This window comes from Lonchura striata, chromosome 1, assembly GCF_046129695.1.
Source record: "Lonchura striata isolate bLonStr1 chromosome 1, bLonStr1.mat, whole genome shotgun sequence".
Taxonomy (NCBI): domain Eukaryota; kingdom Metazoa; phylum Chordata; class Aves; order Passeriformes; family Estrildidae; genus Lonchura; species Lonchura striata.
The window spans coordinates 105,387,504-105,399,021 of record NC_134603.1 but is presented as its reverse complement, the minus strand read 5'-3'; the positions used below and the strand labels follow the sequence as shown (position 1 = coordinate 105,399,021).

Below are 11,518 nucleotides of genomic sequence, written 5' to 3'. Positions count from 1 at the left end.
TCCCTGCTCACTGCCGTGAGGATATGATAAGCAGCCCACTAGGTGGCATTTAAGACCTTCTCACTGGAGCAACATGTACCTGTTCCTGAAACAGCAGCCATGCTACCATGAACACTCCATAGTGCAGCACTTCCGGGGAATCCTAGAGCACCCACATATTGCTGTGATGGGACAAGCATCACACAAGGCAAGCCTGATCCTGTGCTCAGCAGGGCAACAGGAACTGCACCCAAAGTGTGCACCTAGCCTGGGAGGTGTCCAGACCCCAAAGCAATGTCCTAGAAACTCCTCCTCAGCAATTCTGAACCCTACTGACACCTCAGCCCCTATCTTTCCTTAGGGTCAGTCCAGATGTAGAAAGGAGGCATTTTGCCAGGCACCTAATCTGGTACCTGTTGCTTGCAAAACAGAGCCAATGGAGTGTCCCCATCCTTTCCATGCCCTTACACTGAATTTAAATGCAAGAGCATGAGGATCTAGGGGCTGAGCCTTCCTCCTGGCACAGGATTCAGTTGCACATCTTTTGCTGCTCTGGTCACCTCATGTTTGCAGGCTACAGTGCAGACCCTATTGAAGCTGTGCCATTTTATCTAAACAAATTCAGGATTCCCAGTCACCTCTTTTGTAATCAAAAGGTATAATCTGAAATGTTCAAAGTTATTGCAAAATAACTACTAATTTTTTTATTTAAAATCTAGCATTTAAATACAGGCAACTTAGAGATAAAGTCAGAAACAGTAGATTCTACTCCTGCAAGGACATCAAATTCCCAAACACTCCATTTTGTCTAATAGCAAGAAGCATTTCTTTTTGAATTAGTGAGGAAGAATATTTCTAACATGGTAAAAAGTCACTGGAAATGATGAGATTTTGTCTAATGTGGATGTTTTTGTCTAATGCAGATTTCAGAAGGCATATTACCACTTCATTTTCCCGTTAATATAGATAGGCTGTTTCTTCTGCGTTTCTCTAGATATACTAAGCTTGACCTTTATTATTTTTAATTTTAAACACGAGTCTCTAGATCAGCTCATCTGTTAGCTGATTACAGGAAATGTGGTTTCCTAACTAATATCACATGTAAAACCTCCAGTATCTATATTTGAAATCTCTTCTAGCATTGACCCAAACTAAGCTGTAAGGACTTACTTTTGTTGAAGTCAGTTTACTAATTAAATACGGCTTAGTTGCAATAATCTTTCAATATGTCTCCAGTGAGGATGTTTTGAATTTTAGAAGACATCTGGTACAGAGGGAGGCTTCTGCAATAGGCTTCCCAGGACTTCATGAAGCAATCCAGTGACTGTCAGTCAATCCTGGTACCTCTGTAGGCACCCACTGGTGTTAGTTTGCTTCCTCTCCTTCAAGAGCTTTTTTCAAAGCAAACTAATTTGGATTATCCCTCAGGTGGAACCTGCCTCCCCATGTAGAGATAGGCCAGCAGGACAGGAGACAGACTCAGCCTGAAGCTTTTCCAGCGTGGAGTTTTATTTCTGTCTTCCCAAAACTGCCAAGATCAGCATTTTCAATGGTGAAATTCACACCTGTGGCTGGTGAATTCACTTTTTATGGTGGTCCCTTAGGGGTAGCTCCTTTCTTTGTTCCACACATGGCATTGCTTTTTTGCTGTTAGATTTTATTTTAAACTCTGTGCTTGATCACCAAGACAATTTTGTTTGTGCATTGCTTTTCCTGCAGGCTGGATGATTGATGCAGACAGCCGTCCCAAGTTTCGTGAGCTGATAGCTGAATTCTCAAAAATGGCCCGTGACCCTCCACGCTATCTTGTTATACAGGTACTAACCACAGTGGTGGGAAGCTCACTGATGGGAATTTCATCTGAGGACAAAAGTAACTAGTAATGCATATGAGAACATACGATATGGATAACTGAAAGCCAGATATATTGTTGCTTTCCAGGTTTTAACTCGTTCAGCTGGAGCCACAAAGTGCCAAGACTGGTCACTGTTTTCTTAGTACTGGTCTCCTAGACTGGTCTCAGTCTAGGACCAGAAATGGTCCATGAGAGGAGAACAGAGTTTGATCCTGTCCAAAGTGCAGTTTATTTTACAGCAGCATAGACTGAGATTGCAGGCCTAAGTTCTCTTAAACTCTAGGTAAATTTGGTTAAACACACAGATCTCTGACTGGGACATTTACTTAAACATTAGACTTGCCTTGTGAGTCCCTTCCAACTCAGAATAGTCCCTGAATCTGTGAATCAAGATTTTGCATCTTGTGCCTCTTGTTAAATTACTTTGTCTGAGAGAAGGGAAGAATGAGGGCTTGAAAGGAGTCTGCAAGTCTTGTCTCATGCTGACTTTTTCAACAGGGAGATGATAGGATGCACCTGCCCAGCCCTACGGACTCCAAGTTTTATCGCACTCTGATGGAGGAGGAGGACATGGAGGATATAGTGGATGCAGATGAGTACCTCGTGCCACACCAGGGCTTTTTCAACAGCCCTTCAACGTCTCGCACTCCTCTCTTGAGTTCATTGGTATGAAAATTTTCCACTGTGGAAACATGGCATGAAATTTTAAGAGTGAGCTGTTTCTCATAATGTCTGTATTTTCTTTCTCTGTCTTTTAAGAGTGCTACCAGCAACAACTCTGCTACAACCTGCATTGACAGGAACGGGGTAAGTAGAATGACCTATAATAAAGAAGCAACTCCTCCTATGTGGATCAGCTTCTACATATCAGTCCCTTTAATATTGTTTTCTGTATTTTCATCCTAGCAGGGGCACCCTGTGCGGGAAGACAGCTTTGTCCAGAGGTATAGCTCAGACCCAACAGGCGCTTTCTTGGAGGACAGCTTAGATGACAGCTTCCTACCAGCCCCAGGTGAGTACCTCTCCTGGTTTTCCATCCCATATCCACTCATTCACAAGCCCATTGCTTGCAAATATAATAATTTTCCTTCCTTTTCTGTAGAAATGAAGCATTCAAATGCTTTGTACCCTTTTGGCTCAGTAAATGGGAGTGGAAAAGTGTTCACATACCATTTTCCTAGCCTTTATCTGTCTTCTTCTAACTATTCCTTATGTTAGCCATGTGTGCTATCTAGGCAGGGAGTTTGTGTGTGTGGTTATATGTTTAAAGCTTGGGAAGTAGTCTCTAAAACTTTGGGTTCATTTTTTTTACCATTTCAACAATATAGAGATTTATGACTGTTCCATTGCTTTCAGGACTTAATCCACAGAAACCAGTTCATGGTTTCACGTGGATTTACAGTGTAGGCAGCCAGAGAGAGAGCCAGTGAGCACTAAGGGAGATGGGGCTGGATAATGCAGTGACGATGCTTCGTGTCCTTAAAAAATCCCAACCAACCATTCCAAGAATATGCCATTGCTAAAAAGGGTAAAAGGCCCTGCGAGGAATGTGGATTCACTGTTACTGCCAGTCCTGTATTTTCTAGGCATTTTCCTCATCTCTAAACATTTTTTCCAGGGAAACAGCTTCTGGCAGCTAACCTCCTAAACTGCCGTTTCAGAACACTATCTGGGACACAGCCACCCACACACCACTAAAATCAGCAGTAGCTATCTCACTGTCTCATGGTCCAAGCCATCTTTTTGCTGGTTGGCAAACAGAATTCTTGAAGGTGAACCTCAGGGCAGCATGTTTGATGCCCCAGAGTGGCAGTCTCTGCCTTTGGCTCTTTTCCACTCTGGGAAATTCAGCGACATGCCATGTGCGAAGACCAAGTGGCATCTGGGTTGAAACTAAATGTCAAGTGACACAAATGTCTGCATTAATTTTATATCTTCCTTTTCATTCCTTCTCATTTTATTTTTCTTTTTATTCTAGAGTATGTAAATCAATTGGTGCCCAACAAAACATCTGCCTCAGCAGTCCAGAATCCTATCTACAACTTCTCTCACACAGCAAACTCAAAGGTCTCCACAGATTCCAGCTACCAGAATTCACACAGCACAGCTGTGGACAACCCTGAGTATCTCAACACCAACCAGTCTCCTCTGGCCAAGACAGTCTTTGAGAGTTCTCCCTACTGGATCCAGGCGGGCAACCACCAAATAAACCTGGACAATCCTGACTACCAGCAGGACTTCTTACCGAAGGAAACCAAATCTAATGGTCTCTTGAAAGTTCCCGCAGCAGAAAACCCAGAGTACTTGAGGGTAGCAGCACCAAAAAGTGAATACATTGAAGCCTCAGCATGACCATAGAGAATTTCTTCTTGCAGCAAGGCAAGCTGGATAAATGAACTGTTGACTGCTGCAAGAGTGGACTCTGGCTCAAAGCAAATGGCAACCACAATGCATCAAAAAGCACCTCTGCTTTTCAGCATGAGGTTTTGAGACTGCAAAGCCTGTCTGATGGTAGTTTGGGTCTTTCCTTGCCCATTTCTATGTAATAACTGAGGCCCATAGCCTGCACTCAGATGCATGTAGGGATGGAGCAGGATCTTCCTGGACTGAAGAAATATGGATGCATTCCTTTCATTTTCAAATGGTAGCATGGTAAAAAGCCACTCTGGGATGAACTCGAGAACTGTACACATTGTACAGTCAAATTACTTTCTACATTCTGTATTTTTATAAATGTTTCTAACAGAAATTTTGGATCTTTTACAAGATCAGATGCTTGTACTGCTCATCTGCTAAGTGTTGCTCAGATCACCAGCAGGGAAAAGAATTATGTTCCAAATATCCTGGAACTGAAATTGTTATTCCAAACCACCAGATTTGTACAAATTGGCCCCATATACTGCCTTTTGGCCCAAAGGTGAGAAGTACATCTGAGGGACGTATGGGTGATTCTGCCCAGGGCAGTATGGAGTGGATTGCTCTGGGGAAAACTAGCACAAGGAGCAAAATGGCACAATGCATCACCTGCTGACCACTATTGCTATAAACTGACAAGAGGAACTCCTCCAAGTCACCTATACATGATTATAAAGTGCTCACCAGTCTGTTTTCTGATGGTCAAACCCAAGACTTTTTTTTGTTCTGATCCCTTACACAGCTGTCAAGTTGTCAAAATGCCTTTTTTTCTTCAACAAAACTGTTAAAGATGTTGCTGTAACTGAAAAATGAAATGTCAGATAATGTTTAATAGACTTCAATTAAATGTCAAGGAAATGCAAATAGTGGCAAATTGGAGCATTCACGAGACAGACTGGAAGAATTACACTAAATTAAACTTGACTAAGGCAAGAAACACAGGTAGCTCTGGCCAAACAGCTTTATTTCCCATTTTAAAGGGACTCAAAGCAGAAATAATTTTCCTTTATACATTTGGTAAAGAAAAGGGTTACTATCTAAGCAATACACTTCACTCACTTCAAGGCAAAATATTACCAGTTGTTGTCCCATGCTGGGGTAGAGGCTGGGGCTGGTTGCATGGCCCTTTGGGGTTACTATTTTGGCAATGCAGGAGAAGCAGTGAGAATGAATTAAGGAAAGAAAGAATAATTTAGAGTGATGGAAAATACTATCTCCCTTTTCTGAATCACACGGTTACCTACTGCTTCTTTGAAATATGCAGCATCATCTTCTGGCTATTAGTGTGGTATAGGCAGGCAAGGCAAGGCTAAGATTTTGGCTTGATGGTATAAATCAATCACAGAAGTAAAAGCAGCTACTCTTTTCAGTGACCCATAAAATTATTTCATCACTAAAATTTCTTATGAATGTAGGAGGAATAAAGTACTAAAGTGTGAATTTAGTCAATCCTTTAGATGCATCCCACCAGCACCTTGGCAATGCTATTTTAATCAAACCACTAGATCAGAAAGCAAATTCTCATTTGGGGACAAAGGCCCTTAACTAGTTGAATGTTGGCAACTTGCTTGAGGGTAGCATAAGCAGCTGACTTGGGGAGGATCTGTAGTCTATATTAAGTAGCAAGAAACAGTCAAATTCATGCTGCTGCTGTGTTTAGAATACATCGTTATGTGTTTCAGTTTAGGTATTGCTCTGAAGTCCAAGATCAAGCAGTAAATCCTTAGAGCACTTCTTTTTCTATTACTGAGGAAAGGAGACCTTCAGTCATGTGAAATGAGTCCTTTTTTAAGTAACATGCATTAGCAGTTTGTATGTGTACAGCTCATGGGTCCCACTACAGTACAGGGTGAAGTGGCATGTTGGGTCAGAATCCAGAGATTGTTCTGTTTGGTAGATGTGTCTCATCATGACCAAGTCCCAGAAACAGCAGAGTGGAAGATGCAGTGTTTGATTTGGATTACCAATTGCTTGTATTTAAAACAGTAACCAAAATTCAGTTCCCACATCCAATTAGCAGCAGATTTCTCCTTGCATTCCTGAGAGCAGATTTGTTGTGTTGCTCTCACAAATGTGCAACATGTGCACACAGGCAGCGTTGTTTTTCCCCACCCACCACCCTGGCAGAAATGTACATAAAACTAAAAAAAGATCTCAACAGAATTCACAGATAATTTTTCAATTTGCTGGAGATGTTATGTCTCCAAGCAGAACACTAGAAAATCACATAGTGCATATTCTCCCACAGAATCTTTCAAACACTAATGCACAAAGGAATTTACTGGTTTTAATCTGTTTAATCTGTTAGCTAAAACAAGAAAGCCACTGAGAAATAGCATTGTGTATCACCAGCATTATGCAGCATGAATAGACGTTAACACTTGCCCTTTTAAAGCAATTCAGGAGGGATTCAATAGCAATTCATTGCTAGAAACAAGAACATTTATCTAAAAATTAAGCAATCTAAGATTGAAAGAACATCTCTCTTTGAATGTGATGTTTTTGATGAAAAAAGTAAGAAAGAGGAAGTAGGACCACAAACTCTTGATACAAATGTAGACTCCAGATTGGTGGAATCAACTATATATTGTGAAGTATTTCTGATAAATGGCATCTGTAAGCCATGATCTGTAAGTTGGCAGCTCAGTAATGATTCAAAAGCCAGCAAAAAATAAAACCTAGGTAGTGCCTTCAGGGGCACAGATACAGTGGCACTGGGAGCAGATGCGACTGTGCAGTAAATGGCTGTGGCTGGAAGCACAGGTTCTATGCAGGGTGATGCTCACAGGTAAAAGACAATAAAAAAAAAAAACCAAAACACAAGAAAACAGCAGAAATACTCTCACTGAACATTAAAGAGCCAGGAGACCCTAGCAGATTGTGTGTGTGCTTATACAGGAGGCCATGGTTAAGCAACATAAATCAACACCCATAAATAACTTGAAAGGTCAGCTGGAGGTGTGGGTAGAAAAGGCTAATTTTAAAGACACAGCTAAATAGGGAAATGTTGCATTCCAAAGCCTCTTCTAAAAGCTGACAGTCTCACCACTTGAGAAAGATAAAATTTCCCTTTTTACTGTTTCTCATGGAAGACAAAACACTCACAAGTTAGTCCTTAGCATCTATCATAAAGCAGTCATTATTACAGAACTCCTTTTGCAATAATAATTTAGGACTTTTAATAACTTCTAAGTGTATGAAAATGTAAGTTAAGAGTCTTCATCTTACTTTGATGTTTTCCAGTGGCTGTGTGCAGTGTCAGCACCCTTGATTTCAATGTGGGCCTTGGGTTGTTTTCTTCTGCTGCGAAGGGAGTTGATCTGGGAAATTTTCTTCATGTTGCAATTGGTTTTGTCGCGTAAATTCACCCGGAGGCCAGGGGCTTGCTATTGTTCCCAGCTGCCATTCAACACTGAAGTAAGCTTTGTTGGAGAGTGGTTGGAACGAACGAGATGGTGGTTTCTGGAATGCCCCATCCCACCAACCTCACCACGACTTGAAGCCTGCCCTAGTATTAGGAAATGTGGTCATGGGTTTGTTTGAAAGGAAGGGGCTTGCATAGGGAGAGTAATGCCAGGGAAGCGCTGCAGCTGACCAGTCCATACCTGAGACAGCTGCTGAGTTTGCACAGGGACATCACTGAGGCCACTGACTGTTCCTGCAGGTACAGGTGCTCCTGTCCCTGAACCCACCTTGATGTGAAGGCGGTTGCAGAGATTGCTTGTGCAAGAATCAATGTACATAACATTTGTATTACGGGGGGTATCTCTTCCCTTCCCTGGGGGACGGAAGTAGGGTTACAACAATGTCACAGGACCCCAAACAGCTTGGAGAAATACCATCACAAGGTGCCTGGGGTGTTCTTGGTCTGTCTGTGGGTGCTCCAGGGTGTCAAGAAGAAACTTTGCATTTCCAGACAAGCGCTCATTTTTCACATTCAGGGTTCCACATTTTCTGTTAGTATGACCACTGCCTGTCAAATGAGCAGTTACGGTACTCTGGCCATTGTTTCCCCCAGAGTTTCTCTATGAGTAAACACTTGAATCAGGAAAAAGTATGAAAATGTACCTGTGTCCTCCTTCTTGGTGGAAACTGTATACTCATGAAATGTCAGACTGTATATAACACTTAGCAAGAGTACTTTGTAATGTTTTATCACCACTGATTCAAATTTTTATATTGGGATCCCATTTTCTAGCTTTCTTCTTATAAATGTTCCCTCTTTGTTCTGACATACAACTTTCAAGAAGCCTTTTTAAATAATTTAAAAAAAAAAAGAAAAAAAAGTTTATACAAAAGAAAAACTTGACGCCTTCAAGTAGCTTGTCAAATGGGCTGCATTAGGACCAAAGATGTAATGTCTTGTTTTCTTGCTTTAAAGGACTAAGGTATTGATCACCACTTCCACAGCCCCTTTTTATGGAGAAGAGCTACAGAGCTCTTTGTTAGGGCAGGATGAGACCTCCACTGAGCAAAGAGAGCTTAGCAGGAGGGTGAATCCTGTCCATAGAAAAACAAACTGAATATCAGGACCATGTATCACTTCAGGGCCAAACCTACAACCTCTACTCTGTATTGCACTTGATGCATTATCTAAACAGAGAACAGCCAAGGAAAAAAGAAGGATATATATGATATTTTGGCTCAGTATCAGAAAAAATATGATGATGTGATGATGAGGCATGATAAAATAACTTATTTGTGTGAGGAAGTGTGTAGGCAGGCAGTGAGACTTAAAACTGCCTTGTTTTAACACTTTTGATTATGTATTACTTTAATTATTCGGGGGAGTTGAAATCACAGAGCTTCCATGATATGCTTTGCTTTCTGCCATGTCTCCTGCCTGAATTTGGTATCTGGTGTTAGGCAGATCATCACCTCTATCACCATGGCCATGTGGACTGAGAATTGCGGGTTGGTGCAAGCCCTTCTTTTTATGCAGGGAGAGAAAAGTGCAGCCATAGTTGGCTGTACTACAGTTAGTGGTCAAGCTAAACCCTCAACAGAATCCAAAAATGGGTTTCCCAAGGGAAAAAATTGGTAACTGAATACCTACCTAGCAAAAGACACAGCACTTGTTGCACTGTTGAAGTCAGCAGTCAGAATGCTGAACACCTTCAGGCAAGATTTGGGGCTGGTGCTTCATCAACTTTGCTGTCATCTTGTAACACGGTGCAGATGGGGCTGTCTGTATGTGCAGCAGGACAGGTCCTATGGTCTCTTTCTATCTCTCACTTTGAAGTAATCAATTTTTCTAACTAATAAGGTAAAAACCAGAAATCAAAAGAAAGAAAACCAGAAATCAAAAATGCCTCTAACAACTGGACTGGTAGAAAGTGTTGTTCCTACATAGCCAGTACAGTACATCATTTCCAGTCAGGCTAGAATTTATCCAGAGTCTTCTCCTTACCTCCCATAAGCTGGCTGGAGAGTGTGCATTTGCAACCACCATCAATGTTATCCTCATATTTTATTAAAAGGAATAATCAAAGTAGTTGTCTACAATGGTAGGAGGCTTGGCTCACATAGCTGTGTTCTCTTTTTAATCCTATATTCCTATTAGTCTTCTTGAAATTAATGGGATGTTTAAATTGATTACACTGAGAGTATAAAACAAGGCTAATGTTGAGTGATTTTTGAAAATCCCTCACAATAATCAGAGATCCTATGGATCCATTGCCCATTTTAGGCTGCTTTGTATTGATGCAATCAACCGAATATAAGGTATGATGACTTGGTTTTAATAAACTGTCAAGCAATATATCCACAGATACAGATGGTACCCTCAGAGCATTGTAAAGTTACTCAACTATGAAAGCACTATTTGTAAAATAAGAAACTCTTGACTTTTATATGGTTTAATGGTTTATACTGTTGATCAAAGATTGTTTGTATATGAGCGATGAAAAATGAGGTGTATATTATTATTTTTAATTGTTTTTAATTTTTGGAGGACTTTTATTGTAATATACTGTTGTATTTGGGGGGAACAAAAAGCAGTGGCTAGCTTGTAGCTTGAAGCCAGAAGAGAACTCACAGTAAGGGTTCTTTATTGATGGACTTAGATTTTTTCTTTTCTGGTAAAATTTGTCACCTTGGGGATTTATCCTGAGCTTAATGACGCTAGTAACATCACTCTTTCCTCTCTTCAAGACTCTTTGGCTCCCTGCATGCACAGTGCTGGAGTTTCATAATGTGAGCAATAATACAGGCAATCCTTGTGACCAATGGAAGTGCAATATGAAAGCCCAGGTGCTGCTTATCAGGGCCCCAAAAAAAGCTGCTCTTTTACGTGTCAGGTTCCCACTTCACTTCTACGACAAGAGCAGAAGCAGAATGAAAGCAATCCCTCAAAAGCTGATCCATGTGGCATATGAAGCCATAGTGTTGGCCATTTCCAAAGTGCATAGCTAAGGCAAAATAAAATCTCACCCAGAGTCACTCTGATGACTTAAATTGTTGTACTCTACTAGGCAGGAAGAGAAATTGTGTTAAAAGGCAGCCAAATGAAGCTCCAGTGTACCCTGAGTAAGGGTGTTTAATATCCCACTGGTGAAACATGTGGCTGATAAAGATTAAAGGATTTGCAGGATCTTCAACATAACAGAGCAAAATACATTGGCAAGACAGTAAAGAAGAGAGGAGCTGGAACTGTCAGTATGCATTCAGCCTGGATAGGTCCCTGGTATCACAATTAGTAAATGAAATAATTTTTGTCTTTATAGATTAATTTTGTACACAGGAAAAAAAAAAAAAAAAGCCACAATAGCACCTTTCTCATTTTCATCTTTCCATCCAGACCCTTCCAGTACATAGGCTGCATGTTTTACCAGCTCAACCTACTTTATGCAGAAATTATGTAGTCTTAATCTTCATATTATTGGTTCTCAGAAATGTCTAATGCGTATTAATGCATGATATTTTTATTTTAATAAAAGTAATTAAATAAATATTTGGTCTTTTGGCACATGATTTCCTTCCTCTTTCTTTGAAATCAGCTGGCTTGAGAAGATTCTAGATAAGTTAGTATTGCTCTGAAGAAGAATAATTAGTATCAAGAAGGAAATTGAAACATACATTGTACATCTATGCATCTCCTCTGAAGATCAGAAAGCAACTTGTAGATTCAAAAGTCCTTATCAGACAGGAAAATGCTGTTGTCTGTATCTGACACAGGCAGAGCAGTGCCTCTGTATTTACCCCAGAGGACTGAGGACCCTGACTTGCAAAATCCCACTTTCAAAGCACCAAAAGGGAGGAACTTAAAAT

General features: G+C 40.8%; 1 protein-coding gene across 3 annotated transcripts in view; it reads left to right on the top strand.

Annotated features, from left to right (window-relative positions):
- EGFR (epidermal growth factor receptor) overlaps positions 1–11,221 on the top strand; it is a 157,536-nt gene extending 146,315 nt beyond the window's left edge. For 2 of the 3 annotated variants that reach the window (XM_021531480.2, XM_021531482.2), the window contains exons 24-28: positions 1,699–1,796; positions 2,333–2,500; positions 2,594–2,641; positions 2,741–2,846; positions 3,813–11,221. In XM_021531480.2, coding sequence (XP_021387155.1) covers positions 1,699–1,796; positions 2,333–2,500; positions 2,594–2,641; positions 2,741–2,846; positions 3,813–4,186 — 794 coding nt within the window. In that variant the 3' untranslated portion in view covers positions 4,187–11,221. The remainder of the gene's footprint in view (positions 1–1,698; positions 1,797–2,332; positions 2,501–2,593; positions 2,642–2,740; positions 2,847–3,812) is intronic. The other variant, XM_021531481.2, reaches the window with a different exon arrangement.
- Positions 11,222–11,518: the final 297 nt, after the last annotated feature.